The sequence below is a fragment of the Sebastes umbrosus genome, chromosome 10, assembly GCF_015220745.1.
Source record: "Sebastes umbrosus isolate fSebUmb1 chromosome 10, fSebUmb1.pri, whole genome shotgun sequence".
Classification (NCBI taxonomy): domain Eukaryota; kingdom Metazoa; phylum Chordata; class Actinopteri; order Perciformes; family Sebastidae; genus Sebastes; species Sebastes umbrosus.
In genome coordinates, this window is record NC_051278.1 from 7,504,400 (window position 1) to 7,523,737 (window position 19,338).

The 19,338-nt window shown below is 39.8% G+C and overlaps 2 protein-coding genes and 1 long non-coding RNA gene across 4 annotated transcripts in view; 2 read left to right on the plus strand and 1 right to left on the minus strand.

The window, feature by feature from the left end:
* Positions 1-4,409: 4,409 nt before the first annotated feature.
* On the plus strand, positions 4,410-6,339 carry LOC119495117 (myosin-8-like). 2 transcript variants are annotated; one of them, XM_037781340.1, is made up of 2 exons: positions 4,410-4,553; positions 4,665-6,339. In XM_037781340.1, the coding sequence occupies exon 2, from the start codon at positions 4,704-4,706 to the stop codon at positions 6,255-6,257; it is 1,554 nt and encodes a 517-aa protein (XP_037637268.1). In that variant the 5' UTR covers positions 4,410-4,553; positions 4,665-4,703; the 3' UTR covers positions 6,258-6,339. The 2 variants fall into 2 exon arrangements, with proteins under 2 accessions (XP_037637268.1, XP_037637269.1); XM_037781341.1 differs by having other exon boundaries at positions 4,462-4,578.
* LOC119495118 lies at positions 5,012-7,184 on the minus strand. Its single transcript, XR_005208361.1, has 2 exons — positions 7,018-7,184; positions 5,012-6,531 (listed from the first exon to the last, which is right to left on the minus strand). It is a non-coding gene; the product is annotated as an uncharacterized LOC119495118 (long non-coding RNA).
* A 4,188-nt stretch (positions 7,185-11,372) lies between these two features.
* arfgef3 (ARFGEF family member 3) overlaps positions 11,373-19,338 on the plus strand; it is a 58,265-nt gene continuing 50,299 nt past the window's right edge. The window contains exons 1-3 of the mRNA XM_037782825.1: positions 11,373-11,587; positions 13,272-13,835; positions 18,921-18,972. Of these exons, the coding sequence (XP_037638753.1) occupies positions 13,751-13,835; positions 18,921-18,972 (137 nt within the window). The 5' untranslated portion in view covers positions 11,373-11,587; positions 13,272-13,750. The remainder of the gene's footprint in view (positions 11,588-13,271; positions 13,836-18,920; positions 18,973-19,338) is intronic.

Below are 19,338 nucleotides of genomic sequence, written 5' to 3' on the forward strand. Positions count from 1 at the left end.
TTTTCCACGCATGCGCATAGAATATCATGGCGCCGCATCATGACGTCATCACGTTTTTGTTTTCTGAAATGCTTTTCAAATTTCCTTGCAAATGAATCCAAGAACAGCAATATTGGGAGTTATCGAGGTTACATAAAAGGAGAATGGACGAGCAGATTATAGGAAGTGTATGATATTTAAAAAAAAAAAAAAACATCTGATAAAAACATGAAGGCGACTGAAAGATTGATAAAACATTTGACAAGTTGCATTAATTTATTAGAATAATTTGTAGTGATACTGAAAAAGAATGCTAGTGTTACTTCTTAATGTCACTTAATGTGAATCCACCCACCTTTCACTATTTATTCACCTGTAATTTCCTTTTTATGAATTTTTAAAAAAAAAATTATTTAGTGTGATATATTCTTCAAGATCAAATTAAATCATATTAATATATTAATAATCATATACATGCCACCCTATGTGAAGATAGGACAGGCCTATTGCACACGGTAACGTATTTCCAGCAGGGGAGGGTGGGGGGGGCTATATCATAAACATACATGCTTAAAATATATAGGCTTATATACCACATATGAAAAACAACAGCTCAAATATGCTGCCAAGAACAGATAATGACTCTTTTTAAATGAATTCACCCTGACATGTTGGAGATCCGATGGTCACCATGTTTGCGTAATAATGCTCGATGTCATTTGTCATCATAATAATCCATACAATAACCATCCGCAGTTAAATACCACCGTAGAGCTTTAGATATAATGAAAGTAACATTTAAATGTGCTCTAGTTTTTTGCATGTTTTTTTCCCCTTAAATCATAATGAAAAGTTTACTTTAGTTAGATTTGACTGTTTTACTTGCGAACATAATTGCAAGTAAAACAGAGTGTGTCAATTCAGCAGAAAGGCTCCTGTGGATAAGATAAGATAAAATAAGATATTCCTTTATTAGTCTCACAGTGGGGAAATGTTCAGTGTACAGCAGCAAAGGGGATAGTGCAGAAACAAGTAGCATCAGTGAAAGCAAAAAGCAAAATACAACACAGTAAAAAAAAGAAGCAAAACAAAAGTAGACATAAAATATAATAATATACAATAATAAAAAATATGAACAATTTAAATAGAAGGAAATATAAAAATAGGAACAATATAAACAAGAGGAAATATTAAAACTAGGAACAGTATATACAGTATTGACAATAAACAGACTATTAACACAATTGCACAGGTGGAAATATGATATTGCACAGTGATTGGATGGATGGATGGATGGATGGATGGATCGATACCCTTTTTTCCAGAACCAACAATGTTGGCTCATGTTTCAGATACAGTAGATGTCCACCCAGTCTGTCCTCAGATGCATCCTTCTCTGTGTCGAGCGTTTTCGTGCCCAATGCGTCAGGAGCGTCACAAACACACTTTATGTCATTTCGTGAGAACAGAGAGAATCCGTCAGGTGTCTGCGTTAGAGGCTGAGACCAGCAGAGTCAATCCACTCCTCTCATCCAGTGGAAGCACATCTGGGCTCTCCGCGTCATGACGCACAGACAGTTTGGTGAATCCTGTTGAGAGTTTTCACTCAGAGAGAAAACGAATCGTCTGTTACGTGCAGAGTTTCAAATATGAAAACAACAGCTCAAATATGCTGCCAAGAACAGATAATGACTCTTTTTAAATGAATTCACCCTGACATGTTGGAGATCCGATGGTCACCATGTTTCCTGTGCGTAATAAGGCAAGATATCATGTGTCATCATAACGTGTGTGGGGTGGATTTGTGGAATGGGTTGGGTGATAGGTTGAAGCGGAGCACAAATATAAATCACTTTAAAAAGCTATACAAAAAAGATATTTTTGGGAGGTATATGGTTGAGGAAGAGTTGTGAGAAGGGTTGGTTTATATCTACTTTTTAACTCCGGATGGATATGTGGGTTGTAAATAAACTTGGGATGCTGTTCATATATTTAATTTGGAATGTAAATAAATCTGGGATAGTTTATATATTATATTATATTATATTATATTATATTATATTATATTATATTATATTATCATTCTATGATATATGATTTATTAGAGGAGAAGTGAGAAAGGGGTAGGGAAATATAAGTTTTACTTCTACCTATACTCCTTTTCGGACACTATTACTCTTGTTTTGTTTGTTATTATTTTGTATCTGTTTTTATTTATTTTATTTTCGAAATAAAGTCTTTCGTTCATTCACTCATTCATTCATAATAATCCATACAATAACCATCCGCAGTTAAATACCACCGTAGAGCTTTAAATATAATGAAAGTAAAATTTAAATGTGCTGTAGTTTTTTGCCTGTTGTTTTTTTTCCTTAAATCATAATGAAAAGTTTACTTTAGTTAGATTTGACTGTTTTACCTGCAAACACAATTGCTCACGATTCGAGGAGGAAATAGTCGCCTCTTTAATATTCACGTTGCAACATTAATGTGATCCTTGAAATGATCTACAAAAAGATTATGATTTTAAAAATAACACTGTTTTGTTTCTGCTATAAAATTGAACCCAATCTGTAACATTTAAAGTGGAATCATGTGTGTCGAGTCACCAAGACACCAGATGAACCTCAGTGCAGCCAGCAGACTCCAGAAGGATAGGAGCTGCTTCTGAGGACAGACAGGATGGACCTGATGACCCATCATTATTAACATGTTAAATAAAACAAAACAAAGTAATACGCCTATACATTTTATGCCTGGTTGTCTATGCTTTTATTTACTTTTCAGTTTCGCATGTATCATATTTTCCCATCAGGTGAACCAATTAAAAAAATCGAAGGATTAAATTTTTCTTTGAAGATTACATCCCAGTAATTTAAGAAATCCAGGATGGTCAAAAGAAAAACAAACTACTTAAATATCCTGAAATGAATGTCTGCCTTCACCTCAGCTAAAAGTTTAGAGGAGCTGCAACTGGTCAAAGCCAAATAATAGCTAAAAAACAGCATATTTCTACACTTATAACAGTCTATTCCAAAACCAACTAAAAATAGGTTCTGGAAAAAAGGGTATCCATCCATCCATCCATCCATCCATCCAATCACTGTGCAATATCATATTTCCACCTGTGCAATTGTGTTAATAGTCTGTTTATTGTCAATACTGTATATACTGTTCCTAGTTTTAATATTTCCTCGTTTATATTGTTCCTATTTTTATATTTCCTTCTATTTAAATTGTTCATATTTTTTATTATTGTATATTATTATTATATTTTATGTCTACTTTTGTTTTGCTTCTTTTTTTTACTGTGTTGTATTTTGCTTTTTGCTTTCACTGATGCTACTTGTTTCTGCACTATCCCCTTTGCTGCTGTACACTGAACATTTCCCCACTGTGAGACTAATAAAGGAATATCTTATTTTATCTTATCTTATCCACAGGAGCCTTTCTGCTGAATTGACACACTCTGTTTTACTTACAATTATGTTCGCAAGTAAAACAGTCAAATCTAACTAAAGTAAACTTTTCATTATGATTTAAGGGGGAAAAAAACATGCAAAAAACTAGAGCACATTTAAATGTTACTTTCATTATATCTAAAGCTCTACGGTGGTATTTAACTGCGGATGGTTATTGTATGGATTATTATGATGACAAATGACATCGAGCATTATTATGCCAACATGGTGACCATCGGATCTCCAACATGTCAGGGTGAATTCATTTAAAAAGAGTCATTATCTGTTCTTGGCAGCATATTTGAGCTGTTGTTTTTCATATGTGGTATATAAGCCTATATATTTTAAGCATGTATGTTTATGATATAGCCCCCCCCACCCTCCCCTGCTGGAAATACGTTACCGTGCGCAATAGGCCTGTCCTATCTTCACATAGGGTGGCATGTATATGATTATTAATATATTAATATGATTTAATTTGATCTTGAAGAATATATCACACTAAATAATTTTTTTTTTAAAAATTCATAAAAAGGAAATTACAGGTGAATAAATAGTGAAAGGTGGGTGGATTCACATTAAGTGACATTAAGAAGTAACACTAGCATTCTTTTTCAGTATCACTACAAATTATTCTAATAAATTAATGCAACTTGTCAAATGTTTTATCAATCTTTCAGTCGCCTTCATGTTTTTATCAGATGTTTTTTTTTTTTTTAAATATCATACACTTCCTATAATCTGCTCTTCCATTCTCCTTTTATGTAACCTCGATAACTCCCAATATTGCTGTTCTTGGATTCATTTGCAAGGAAATTTGAAAAGCATTTCAGAAAACAAAAACGTGATGACGTCATGATGCGGCGCCATGATATTCTATGCGCATGCGTGGAAAAAGCGCAGGAACGTCATGACATGACGTCACAAAGCCGCAGGAATGTCATGACGTCACGGTCAAAGCCACAGGAATGTTATGACTTCACATCAGATCAAAGGAAGTCTTGTCAAGGATAGACCTTGAATCAAGCAAACCAAAGGATTCTCAGCTATTAGTCTCAGCATTTGCAACACGCTATCGAGAGATCACCAGAGACTGTTTGTTAACTGTCAAAAGTGAGTTGAAAATCGAGCTGAGAGAGTAAGTCACTGCACTAACACACATTCACTCACCAACAATCATTTGTTTTACATCAAGAGCCGGTATTTTATTTCCCCGCTCTGTAGTCTTGCTTTCAAATTCAGGAACCTGCGATTTGAGGAATTATGAGGAGAACAGTGGAGTCTCGAGATAAATCCAACAACGCTGAGATGGAAGAATCACGTCGCCTCAATGTGTCAGAGGAGTGGCTTCCAACAGGGTTTTATGTACAATCTGAAGCTAAGACACATGCTGAACTGCAAGTTGTGGAAGATCTGAAGAACCAACTGACGGATGCAAGGACGCAACTCAAAAGGGAAATTGAGGAAAAGGAGATGCTGGATTCCTTAACAAGGGCACTTCAGGGGAATTTAGAAGACCTCACAAAGAAGAATAACACTAAGACAGGAAAGCTGGAGACAGAGAAGTTGGGTTTGAGTGTGAAGGTTAAAGATATGACTGCTGAGATTGCCAGACTTCAATTTCTGGACAACGTAATCCAAGCAGAGAATGATGATCTGAAGGGACTATGTCACCGCAAGGAATTTGCAGCTCAGCAAGACAAACATGAGTTGTTAGAGAAGATAGCCGAACTTACACACCTGAACCAGACGATGCAGAAGAAGAACAAAAACCTATCGGCAGAAGTGCAGGATCGGGAAAAAAGAGATGACTATCTGAACAGGCAGGATAAGACCATTCGTGATGAACTGGCCCAGCATGAATCTCAGATACTCCAAAATCGGGCCGAGACAGAGGATCTGCGGGAAAAACTTAAAGAAGTTCAGGAAAAGGAGACAATCACAGCTGATGAGAACCAGCGCCTGATTGGGAAGGTGGCCCACCTTGAAGCTCTGAGACAAAAAGAGGCTGGACGTCAGGCAACAATGCTTGACCTTCATAAACTCATCAGTGATAAAGATGAGGAAATCCAGAAGCTGACTTGTGCTGGAGAAAAGCTGAGTCGAGCAAAGCATGATCTTCAGAAAAGTGTAGTCTCTCTGACTGAGCAGAACAAGAGCTCAACCAATGAGCTGACTCGACTTGAGTCTCTGGCAGCAAAACTAAATGAGGAGAAGAGAAACCTACAGAAAGCTGAACGGGATCTTCGGATCCAAGTGGAGGTGGATAATGAACAAATCCACAAAATGGACGAGCACATAACGAACCAAACCAGGCAAATCGCTTATAATCAGGAACAGTTAGTTGACTATCACATCCTAACAACCGATCTGAGGCAAAAGGTCGCTGATCTTACAGACCAGCTAGAGGCGAAGACAGAGGAGGAGATACTAGCTAGCGTTGAGCAGCAGAGAGATGAGATCTCATTTGAGACGACACCTGAGGATTATAGCGATGACATCTTCTTTGACGCTACACCTGAGGATCAGAGTGATGACATCTTCTTTGAAGCTACATCTGAGGATCAGATCGACGGCATCTTCGTTGACGCTACACCTCAGGATCAGAGCGATGACATCTTCCATGATGCTACATCTGAGGATCAGAGCGGTGAGAGCCTACTAGGGTCTCTAGCTTCTGTATTTTGCAGCAGAAGTTTCTGGTGGCGCTCTGCTACTCTTCTAGTGAATGTGGGTGTACTCATCATCGCTGTGAAATTAGGCCTCCCTAACATCCCACTGCCCTACTGCAACCACATTGTACCTCCTCCCTTCTAAACTATAATCCCTACAAATTACAACTCTACTTTAAATCCTAACAACAGATTAATTTATAAATATATATTATGAATGTGATAAACATAATTTATATTTATAAATGAATGGGCACGGTGGTGGAGTGGTGAGCACTGTCACCTCACAGGAGGCGGGCCTTTCTGTGTAGTTTGGATGTTCTCTCCGTGTCTGCATGGGTTTTCCCCGGGTTCTCCGGTTTCCTCCCACAGTCCAAAGACATGCAGCCCAGGAGTGAGTGTGAATCATGACCTCTCACCTAGCGTGAGCTGTGAAGGCTCATACTGGGTGAGAGGTATGGGTGGCTGTGGCTCAGGAGGCAGAGAGCATCGTCTGCTAATATTGAAGATTGGTGGTTCGATCCCCGGCTCCTCCAGTCTGCATGTCGAAGTGTCTTTGCATGGGCAAGACACTGAGCCTGAAATTGTTCCGAAGGCTGTGCCATCAGTATGTGTGAATGAGCTGCTGCTGCCCTACGGCGACTAACAACAGGTTCATTTATAAATATAGATTATGAATGTGATAAACATCATTTATATTTATAAATGAATGGGCACGGTGGTGGAGTGGTGAGCACTGTCACCTCACAGGAGGCGGGCCTTTCTGTGTGTAGTTTGCATGTTCTCTCCGTGTCTGCATGGGTTTTCTCCGGGTACTCCGGTTTCCTCCCACAGTCCAAAGACATGCGGCCCGACATGCGGCCCGACATGCGGCCCAGGAGTGAGTGTGAATCATGACCTCTCACCTGACGTGAGCTGTGAAGGCTCATACTGGTTGAGAGGTGTAGGTGGCTGTGGCTCAGGAGGCAGAGAGCATCGTCTGCTAATCGTGAAGATTGTTTTTTTTCGATCCCCGACTCCTCCAGTCTGCATGTCGAAGTGTCTTTGCATGGGCAAGATACTGAACCTGAAATTGTTCCGAAGGCTGTGCCATCGGTATGTGTGAATGAGATTTTTGTGTGAATATTTAAAAAAAATAAAAATAAAATGTTTTGAATTGAATCTGTAAAATGTATTTTATATATATATATATATATATATATACACACACACAATTTAATTTGTTTAAATCAGTGTAAGTACATTACAATAAAGAAAACATCACAGACAATCCATGATGTGTTGATCAATATGCATAAAAATGCATTCATAAAACTGAATTAAAAATATATTTTTTCTTTTATTCTGATAAATTGCACAGCCCACTTGGACACTTTGTAGTGTAGTCAAAGAAGTCTCCTGCACACTCGAGGGGAACCTCCACCAATCATGCACTGGCATCACCGGTCTAACCATATTCACTGGTAACATCTAATTGTTCAACAGCAATGAAAATGTGGAAACATTGTGGAGCACAATGTAGAACAAGTCAAAAATACAGGAACATATAAAATTAGACTGGTGTCCATGGGTCTATTGCCCCAGTGCATGCTGGGAGGGTTCCAACACATCTAACTCATGTAACTGCAATCACATGATCAACACTCACACAGGCAATCATATGAACACTGATCACAGTTTCAACCCCTAATGCTTCCACCTTAGCAGGATCTGCCATCACCTCCTCAGCAAAGATGACATGCCCGGGGTTCTGGACTAACGTAGAAAAACAAGTTACACTTGGACAGTTTAACTTTAAGACTGGCATCCCCTTAAAGATCATGGTTTCAACCCTCTACTCTGTGTGCCTTTATTTCAGAATAAGAGCACACTGAGCACACAAGATCACTTCATTAACAAATCAATCTTCAAACTGTGTTCAAGGAACCTTCCTTCCTTGAAAATAATGCCACCATTAAAAGCACTCTTACAGGCCTCACTCCATCGGAAGTGACTCCCTTCATCTGCGAGCTGATGCAAAGGGCAAGCAATGTCTGCAAAACCTTTTACAAAATGCCTACAATATGGTTAGCCCTCTGAAGCTCTGAACCTGCCATCACCCCCTCAGCAAAAACGACATGCCCGAGGTTCAGGACTAGCGTAGAAAAACAAGTTACACTCGGACAGTTTAACTTTAAGACTGGCATCCCCTGTGTCAGTCTCATGTAAGGTCAAGTGAGTCCTGCCTAGGTCGGTCTCCCCCTGACTAAACACAGATGTGGCGGTGCAGTAACTGTCTTATTGCTTTAAGCCTCCGTTTCCACCCCAAACTGCAAACGCATTTCTCAAGTATAGATCTCAAGTATAGTAATAGATGATTTATAATCAATATCCAAGCTTGAATCTTTTCAACACCAGTTTTACTGGGCAAATTCTATGTAATACCTTGAAAGACACTTAAGTTTGTTATTGATACTGTATTTATCACAAATTTTCCAAGCTTTCTTCAACTGTATGTCCTCAAATAAAGAAGACCAAAAGAAACATAATTGAGTGTGTTCCTAATATGTTTTTTAGAGCACTTCTCTCTCACTGTATTAGTACCTCCATTTTAAATATTTTCCTCACAATCTTCTGAAATGAAAGGTTGATAAACAGTACCAGGGTTTTGTAAAAGTATAAGGACATTTTCTAGCAGTACCCTCATCCCCCAGTCCCCATCAACGGCACAGCGGTGGAGAGGGTGGACACATGACACCTTTAAATACCTGGGTGTCAACATCAATAAGAACTTGACATGGGTCACCCACACCACCGCTGTAGTCTGGAAGGCCCAGCAGAGACTGTACGCTCTGATGCACTTAAAGACTTTTAGACTGAAACCACAAATCTTTAGGGACTTCTACCGGGGTACCATAGAGAACCTCCTGACAGACTGCTTCACGGCCTGGTACGGCAACTGCACCAACGTGGACCGTGAGGCGCCGGAGAAGAGTGGTGCGCTCGGCTCAACACATCACCGGGTGCGAGCTGCCCAGCCTGCAGGAGCTGTACACCCAGCGGGGCCTCAGGAATTCCTGAGGGTCATTAAGGACAACACCCACCCCCACAACAGCCTGTTCTCCCTCCTGCCCCCAGGACTCTCACCAGCAGACTGAGGAACAGTTTTTTCCCCCGAGGCCGTCAGACTTTTAAATAGATAATTCATACGACACCTTCTCACACAAAAAGTGCAATAAACAAGTGCAATACCTCAATCATATATCTTATACTGTATATACTGTATATATTCTTAATATGCCTTGTACAAAGTATTTCTTATATATGTACATTCTTACTTCCTGATATGTATATATCCCCTGACACATTTCGTGTTTTTTTTTTTCATTGACTTGATTTTGTGCAGTTTTATATATGTGCAAATAAATAAATAAATATATGTTCTTAATATGCCTTGTACAAAGTATTTCCTTTTATAATTGTAATATAACTTATTATTTTTAAAGGAGCTTCCCAGCAAAAAGCCTTTCACACGATTGTACTTGTATAATCAGCGTGACAATAAACATCTTGAATCTTGAATCTTGAATCTTGAATCAGTATGTATCTTTTCAGACGCACTGAGCTGTAATTTATGTCGTCACTTCCTGAGAGCCTGCTTGCCGGTTGGAGACGTGTAACCATGGTAACCCGTGCCAACCTCATGTGACCAAAACTGCTTTTTTTGTGAGAATCAAAGTGTAAACTAATTCAAATAGATAAATATATACATTAAACCTAGCAAAGTTAAATCTTACACTTAGAGTTAAATTGAAGCGTTATTGATGTAACAGAGCTGTCCGTCACCGTCTGTTATGAACGTTGTCATCACTACCGCATGGCAAAAAAATGGGTGTTATTGAGTTTGTTCTTAAATGTGACTTTCAGATTGAAAAATTGCCAGTCAAACTGTCCTTATTTCACAAACAAGTTTTGTTATGCTGGAAACTCATGTACACACACAATTTCACCCCCACACCAAACCCCCATCTGGAACAACAGATTTGTGTTATGTAATGGTATATCTCTCTACTTACAGCATTGGATGGATAAAAATATGTGGTCAATAATGCATCTAATGAATGATCAGGGATACTTGCTGTTCTGGGAAAGCTTCTACTCAAAATATAATATAGTTTGCACACGTGCCCAGTATAATAAAGTGATAAACTCAAACAAATTGTTACGTAATCACCTGACCGACATACTGTACCCAATACGATCAAACAGAAACCACATCATCCAACTATTTTCAGACTAAGACATTAAGAAATGGAGATCTAAATACATCACTTACCCTGTAAGCCCTAAGACAAAAGAAGTCCATTTCAAAGTAATGTCTAATATTTATCCATCTAATGAATTGCTAAGAGATTTAATGTTGATCACAATAACTGCAATTTTTGTGAGACTGAGATTGAAACTACTGATCATCTGTTTTTCCACTGTATATATTCTCTGTCATTCTGGGAAGATTTGCAGGACTGGCTGTCAACCAAAATCCAACTACTTGCTCCTCTCACAAGAGAAAATATTGTGTTTGGTATCAACACGAAGGACATTAAGAGTGACTTGATATTGAAAAATCTGATACTGCTGGCAAATTTTTTCATCCATGCATCCAAACGGATGAAAAAGAAACCTCTATTTTCCGTTTTCAAAAGCAACCTTGTGGACAATCATCTCAGTGCTTTAAGACTAATGAAAGGACAACATGCAAAGTCTCTCCACAGAGCTCATGAAGAACTGAACATATATGATGATGACCCCTAGAGTTACTATGGAAGAGTGCAGTCTTATTATTTATTTATTTATTTATTTTTTTGTTCCTTTAATTATTTTCTACCCTCTTTTATTTTTGTTATTATATTTTTTTTTTTTATAATTTAAGTTATCTTTCCTATCCAATTGTGACTAGTATGTTAGAAGTATTGAGTTTAGATTACAATGCCTTAATGTTTGTAAATGAATTAATTTACAAACATTAATTACCCAATTATTACATAATTAATTATCTTCAATAAAAAAAAAAAAAGTAATATTTCACCAAAAAAAGTATGCAATTTGCGTACTATTGGTTTCATATGAAAGTTTTGGAGATACTAAAAATATCTCACATACTGTGTTGTTGCACTAAATAGCATGTTAGTGTGGAATTTCGGACTCAACCTTAATGGTTGTTTATACAGTAGCTGAGAGGAAGTAAACTTGAAGCTGTTTCCCTGGCAACAGCATGGCAATGAAAACAGACATATTGACTGTAGGGAAAGCACAGGTGTGTCAGGTATGCTAGGAAAGCGCGGTTTTTAATAGGACAAATTTACGTACAAAAGTGCCTTATATATCTATAGAGTCCTTGTTGTCAGACAGAATCGGAGTAAATTATTGTCCATATCTTATAAAAGACTGGACAAAATGACCCAACTGAACGGTCAAGTGTCATTCCTGAATCACCTGGTAAGTGACACTATTACATTTACTCAATATGATAATTTAACCTTTGTAATATCAATACTTTACAGCCATATCATGTTATTTTTTATTTTTATGCAGTTTCAAGACTAGTATCTAACGTTGTGCTAATGTTATGATAGTAACAGGAGGGTTAGCATGTTAGCATGCAGTTAGCTTCCCGATTCGGCGCCAGTAATCTGAAGAGATATGAATTTCACTTTAAAATAGGAAATAAATAAAAAACACAACATTTTTATTTATGTAAAATGATCTTTGCTTGGTGTGAAAAGGCAGCTGGTCTGAGTTTTAGTGATGTGTAGGTTACGAACGAGCCGGTTCAAAGAGCCGGCTCTTTTAAGTGAACGATAAGAGCCGGCTCCCGTCTGAGAGCCGTTTTTTCTTTACTTAATTCAAGGCAGAATGATAGGACGATCTTCTCCGCGCCACGGTCACTCCATGCACTGACTGTGACTGAATGTTGTGTTAATGACGTCCGTGCCACCAATCAGGTGATGACAGACAAGGATCATACACCATCAAGCAGGGAGGGCGGCGCGCTGACGGTCTACAGAGCAGGAGGGAGAGGAGGAGAGAAAGAGAGAGGAGTGCGGTGCGCGAATAGCAGGTGAGATGAGTGACAGTCGGAAACGAAGCAGCATGTCAAATTATGGTATTCTGGAAATTATAAGGATTAGTATAATTATATTGAATAATTTAAAGGGACTATTTGTAACTTTCAGAAATGCTTCTTAACAGCGACACCTGTGGCCGTGAAGTCAACGAAAGTCAGCATCGGGCTCGCGTTGCCTCGCTCTAAATAGACATGAGCAAGCATCGCTCAAAACACACGTCAGCTAAAACCACAATATCACTCTATATTTCAGCTGCTTGGCAGTAATGTTAGCTGACCAGACGAAGGTCTCTCCATGAATCAATGCTGATCCTGGTGTTGGCTTTTCCTGCTGGCTGAAGCAGGAAGAGAAACATTATCGTCACCGAGCGCGCCCGCAGGGAGACACCGGCACCCGGTCGGAGACGGTAACGTTTCTCTTCCTGCCTCAGCCCCGCTGATAACGTTTCTCGCTGCGGAGCCCCGTCACTTCACAAGACACGGGAAACCTCTGTTGGTCTGGAGGAGCTGCAGCATTTATTTCTGCACAAACGTCCACTGTACATTCACTAGATATTCTCAGAGCTAAACCAACTCTCCTGCAGTGTGTAGTGAGCGTGCGTTCACGTCTAGAGGTGGAGCGAGAACGCGCGCGGTGTGAGTGAAGGCAAGCAGGCCGAGGAGGAGAGGCTCCGGCCACACGCGAGCGTGCATATGCGAGCGCGCATGTGTCCCGACCCGGTACATTTATACGCTTAAAAAGTTACAAACAGTCCCTTTAAGTGATATATGTGCACACATACTAATCATAGGTATAAACAGCTCTAAATTTGGCTGAATTATAAAATGAAGAGCCGTTTGGGATTCCAAAGAGCCGGCTCTTCTTGGTGAGCTGAGCCAAATGATCTGGCTCACTAAAAAAAGCCGGAATTCCCATCACTAACTGAGCTTCCTCCACCTGTCCAGTAAATCCCATTCCAGTGCCTCCACTGATCCTTGCCACAGTTTCAAGCTCTCCCACTGGGAAACAGTGTAAATACTGTGTTGCCTGGTTTGAGAGAAATCCTCCTTTTTCAGCAGAACAGCTCCTGGCGTGCAAAGCAGCTGGATTTGAGGGATAGAAAGGAACCGGATCTGGACACCGGGAAGAACTCAAAGTATCAACTGGAACGGATTTAAAAAACACGGAGGAATAAATGACTTGACGGAAGATGAGAGAAGGGCGTTTATACATTGTATCTATCCACCGCTGGATGGGGGACAATTTATATTGATTATATATGTCAGATGTCGGATGATCTTCCTGGATGCCATAGCGGTGGATTTATGCAACAGAAATCTTCCTTCCTCCTTGCACCTTCAGAGGATTGACGGCTTGGCCTGACATCATTGGCTGCTCTCTGGGAATGAATCATCGCCTTTATTATAAGGGGGGGTCAGCAGGGATGCTGTCACTGCTGCATCCTTAAAAATACCACAGACAAACGTACACAAACAACCCAGCCAGCATCTTTGAGGTTGCAGAGCCGCTTGTTTCTTTCGGAGCCAGCATCAGCATGGAGGAAATCCTGCGAAAGCTGCAGAAAGACGCGTCCGGACACAAACACAAAGCGATCCGCGACGCCTGCGTCTACGCCCGGGGTGAGTGCACAACATCTACCCACCCACCTCCAGGCTCTCTGGCTCTCAGGCTCCAGGAGGGGATTTCATGGATGCATGGATGGATGCATGGGGGGGATCTGCAGACTGTGTTCACCTGCTAGCTTTTTAGGAAACATGGAGCAGCTGCACTAATCCCACAGGCCTAAACGGTGGTATAGAAATACTGCAAGAAACCATGACATTTTTTATGGAAAATCCGTGTTTCTCTCAAATTTATTTAAGGCATTCTACCACAAGGCAAGGCAAGGCAGCTTTATTTGTATAGCACATTCCAGCAACAGGGCAATTCAAAGTGCTTTACATAACATTGCGACAAAAAGTGCAAAAAAACATTAAGACATAATTAAAACAGTTATAAAAACATTAAAGATTAGAAAATAAAAACAAGCTAAAAATAAAAGCTATAGGATAGAAGCTAAATAGAGTATAACACACAAGAGTAAAAGCTCTAGTGCAGTATAAGATCATTATCTGGTTTAATAAAAGGCAGCAGCAAACAGGAAAGTTTTAAAGGGACTGTTTGTAAGAATCAGAAATGCTTGTTAACAGCGACACCTGTGGCCGTTAAGTCAACGAAAGTCAGCGTCGGGCTCACGCTTGTGCTCGCTCTAAATAGACATGACCGAGCATCACTCAAAACAGTGAGGCGACACACGTCAGCTAAAACCACAATATCACTCTATATTTCACCTGCTTGGCAGTAATGTTAGCTGACCAGACGAAGGTCTCTCCATGAATCAATGCTGATCCTAGTGTTGGCTTTTCAAGAGAAACGTTATCGTCTCCGACCGCAGCCGGAGGGAGACACCGGCAACCGGTCGATAACGTTTCTCGCTGCGGAGCCCCGTCACTTCACAAGACACGGGAAACCTCTGTTGGTCTGGAGGAGCTGCAGCATTTATTTATGCACAAACGTCCACTGTACATTCACTAGATATTCTCAGAGCTACTAACTCTTCTGCAGTGTGTAGTGTGCGCGCATGAATGTGAGGTGGAGCGAGATAGCGAGAACGCGCGGGGTGTGTGAGTGAAGGCAAGCAGGCGAGGAGACTCCAGCCAAACGCGAGGGCGCATATGCAAGCGCGCATGGGAAACCGACCCGGTAGATTTATACGTGTAAAAAGTTACAAACAGTCCCTTTAAGCTTTGATCTAAAAGAACTCAGAGTTGGAGCGGTCCTGCAGTTTCCTGGGAGCTTGTTCCAAATATTTGGTGCATAAAAACTGAACGCTGCTTCTGCATGTTTAGTTCTGACTCTGGGGGTCACCAAGCAGACCTGATCCAGATGACCTGAGAGGTCTGGATGGTTCATAACATAGCAGAAGATCAGAAATGTATTTTGGCCCTAAACCGTTTAGTGCTTTGTAAACCAGCAGGAATTTTTTTAAACCAATTCTCTGAGAGACAGGGAGCCAGTGTAGAGACCTCAGAACTGGACTGATATGATCCACTTTCTTGGTCTTAGTGAGGACTCTTTCTGAATCAGCTGCAGCTGTCTGATCAATATTTTATAAAACTGATAGTGGGGTGGAGGGGATTTCACTATCCATGTGCTGGTGGGCAGCTCCATCATGCAAATAAAAGCTGCACCTGCTGTTTTTAAGGTTCTTGCTCTTTGGGATCAACGAGATCAGCTGCAAATTAAACCTTTTCAAACTCATCCAGTTCTTTGGAGACAGTTTTTTTTTAAAATCTGATTGTGCAACATCACAATAACTTCCAATTTTCCTATATGCAAGATGGCACATAAATGCACCCTTCCAGCAGACTTTCAGTTTACACTTTAAACTGCTCAGTTTATTGAGAGGCCGTAAATATATATTTCCTTTAGTGACTTGTATAGGACGGTCTGCAGGACAGATAATAATGCATACAGTGCACTTTCATAGACTAAGCTATTGGAGTTACCCTGCACTATACTCAGTTTTAACTCTTTTCTTCATCTCCTTGTATTTTTATATCTGGTATATTTTTTTGTACTTTGACCTTTACACTACTAACTTTTTTTACTGCCTTTTTACTGACATGTTTTGCACTGTGGAACTGTGATGCTGGAAACTTGAATTTCAAGAAAGTTACTATCTATCTATCTATCTATCTATCTATCTATCTATCTATCTATCTATCTATCTATCTATCTATCTATCTTGTAGTGCAGTGGTTTTCAAAGTGGGGTCCTTGAAAGGCTTCCAGGGGACTCCCAGCAAAAAGGGGAATCATTTATTTTCAGTATAATTCCATCCTTAAGTAACATAGTGACAGAATGTATGACTATTTTGATTATGAGTTTCATACACTTTCTGTAATAAAACATCCAAAAGCAAATATCCTATCAGGTGGGGGACCCTGGGACAAAATCTTATCAAATGGGGATCCGTGGTCTAATTTGTTTGGAGAAGTTTGGGAACCCCTGTTGTAGTACATGTGGACAAACAACTTACAAATATATTCATTTTTTGCCATTCATCTAAACACAACTTTAAATTCCCGTACATTTCCTAATTGCATGGCTATGTTTCACCTAATTTGTTTAAATGTGCCTTAAGTGGTATTTGAAGGTATACATTTCATCAGCAAGTATGCACTAACCTCGATAAACTGTATACATACCTCAGTCTACTGTGACAATAGTCCGCCACATGAACAATGATCACAGAGAATATAAAAACGATATAAAGCACAGTAAGATCACTATAACAATACTGCTGAGTACCACAGATAGGCAGTTCCGTACAGGAATATGTACAATAAGGATTTCTAAATGGAGAGCTTGGAGCTTTATGTATAATATATAATTTATAAGAGGCTGTGATAATAGCTGTCTCACAGGCAGTCATATGATGACATCATGCATAGCACAGCTCACTCGATAGTATTTATATAGTCAGTGCTTTTAAAGAAGACGTGATGCTGTCGGCCTTTTTTTTAAAAACAACAGCATAAAGAATCATCAATACTGATGTTTTTGCTGACTCACTAGTCCTCTTTTACCCTGCTAAAAGGGTTGTCGCAATTAAAATGATTCTCAGTACCATGACTTAGACTTAGAGTATCATTACTGCCCGTCTGCACAGTTCAGTGCTTTCCCCAGAAGTTCACTCCTCAGCGAGGCAGAAAAGTCTCTGAAACAGCACTCGGAACACATGACAGTAAATTGGTTGGAAACAATCTCAAAGAAAATGTATTAAACACTGTTTAAGCATGCGGAAAAAGCAATTTCCACTGACGTCAGTGGGGATATTATTAGTATTAAAAGGCAAGACGGGCCGGCCTGACCTTTTGGTGGCAGCAGGTGAAACACTGTGACACAGCAAGTAGAGCATGGGTTCAGATTGTGCTGATGAAGGCACAATCATCAACACACTGAATTAATGCACACACACTGCAGGGGCATGTTTAAACTTAATAGGGCATGGACAAAGTGGACTGCAGGCTGGAACCATGCATGTGCCTGCATACACACACAAAAATACAAGGTGTATGTATAAATCGAGGTCTCCGTTGTGACAAAATAGACCCATGCAATATATTTCAGTTATGTTTGCCCTCTGATTAATGTGTTCATCAGGTTTTACAGACACGCCCGTAACAGCAGCTCATAGTTGTCTCTGAAGTGATGTGAAGGATGTCAAACGTCCCGAGCGAGCACCACCTTAGACACACAGACACAGGACATGTGTATGGCAATTATAAGGGCAAGGCTAGTGTACACTAAACCTTGAATCACGTACTGAAAGCAACATGACAACCTGTGCAGAGTAACGGGAGGTTTATGCTGTGTTTTAGAGATGTCAGCAAGTCTCTTATTTCAAGTTTGTACGAGGAAAATTGCAGTACTTTGTCCCTTGTTAGTTAAAAAGTATGAAATCATGGTGACACTTCTCTGAGGTAATTTCAGCGTGAGATGTACTGTTCACTTTAAATGCTGCACAGCGTTACTTTTAACAAGCTGTTTGATATCTAGCTTAAAGGATAACTTTGGTATTTTTCAACCTGGACACTATTTTTCCTTGTTTTTGTGTCTAACCCAGTAATGGGGACAACACTTTTAGCAGCCGCTAAAAGAGCTGTAATATCATAATTTGGGGCAACCTGGCACCGTCAGTTTACGTCCACTAAAAGTGCTTGTTTTTGCCATTGACAGGGTCACATTGTTATTATAAATGTCTGACAACATTATGGAAAGAACCCTACAGAGAAATTAAACATTTTTCTTACTTTTCACTTGGTCCGGTCTGTGTGTTATTGTGTGTCTCGCTCAGAGAAGCCTTTCTCTGAAATCTCGCGTCGCATCCACATGGTCGAAACCATCTAAATATTCAGCCATGACATTGAAAATCTTTTCGATAAAACTAAGCTACGCTTTCTGTACTCCAACACAACAAACTCTGACAATAACGGTGTCCTGTGGCCCTCCTCTCTCCACTCTCACTCACGTTTCCACCGTTGTCCCTTCCGAAACCAAGTCACATGACACAATAACAAACATGAAGCGAAAAATAAGAAAAAGGTTTTATTCCTCTGTAGGGTCCTTTCCATAATGTTGTCAGACACTTGTAATAATAATCTGAGCCCGTCAGTGGCAAAAACAAGCACTTTTAGTGGACGTACATTGACGGTGCCAGGTTGCCCCAATTGATTACATTACAGCCCATTTAGCGGCTGCCGTCTGCAGCGTTCTCCATCAATACTGGTTCAATTGTAAATATGTTGTCCCCATTAGTCACACAGACACAAAACATGACAAAATAGGGTCCAGGATGAAAAATATCAGGGTTGGAGTTACTCTGCATACATCTGCAACAATTTCCTTAAACAGCTGGGCACTGTAGTTTTTACAAACTACTCAAACAGTGGCGAATGGATCTACATTAGGTATTGAGTATTTCTGTCAGCAGGAAGGTGTATGTTTGATTGAGTCAAAATAAACTACAGTGCTTATGACCATAAGGGAACATGTCAATGTTGAGATAAGAAAATATACAGTATTACCAGCTTTATCCTTCAACTCTATGAACATTATTAATCACAGTGTTTCCTTTTCTTTGTTCCATTAAATTGCAGAAACTCTGGAGTCTCAGAATGGATCAGCCAAGATTTCCCCTTCACAACTTCGGTAAGTTAAACAACACAGATTCAATTTCATTTCAACTCAGTTCAGCTCATTTCAGTTCAGTTCAGTTCAAAGCTTTGAAGGCATGAATTCCAGACTTGTTATAGTCGCTGTGGCAAAAAAACAGCAAGCTTAACAGAACGTAAACAAGAAACGTTAAGAGCTGCCGAAGGTTTGTTAGACCATGAAATGCTCTAATTAAGTGGTAAGACAGGTTATCTTTGCCTTGCAGCTACACGTACTGTACAGCCTGAGCATTTACTGCAGATACAGGGATAATCAAATATTCAAAGTGTTCCTCTCTGAGCCACGCGGCTTGCACACCTCTATTAAACACACTGTGTATAATTTGAATTAATTTGAATGATC

Excerpts from the sequence above, each read along its gene's own strand:
- LOC119495117 (XM_037781340.1), top strand. The coding sequence starts at position 4,704 with ATGAGGAGAACAGTGGAGTCTCGAGATAAATCCAACAACGCTGAGATG.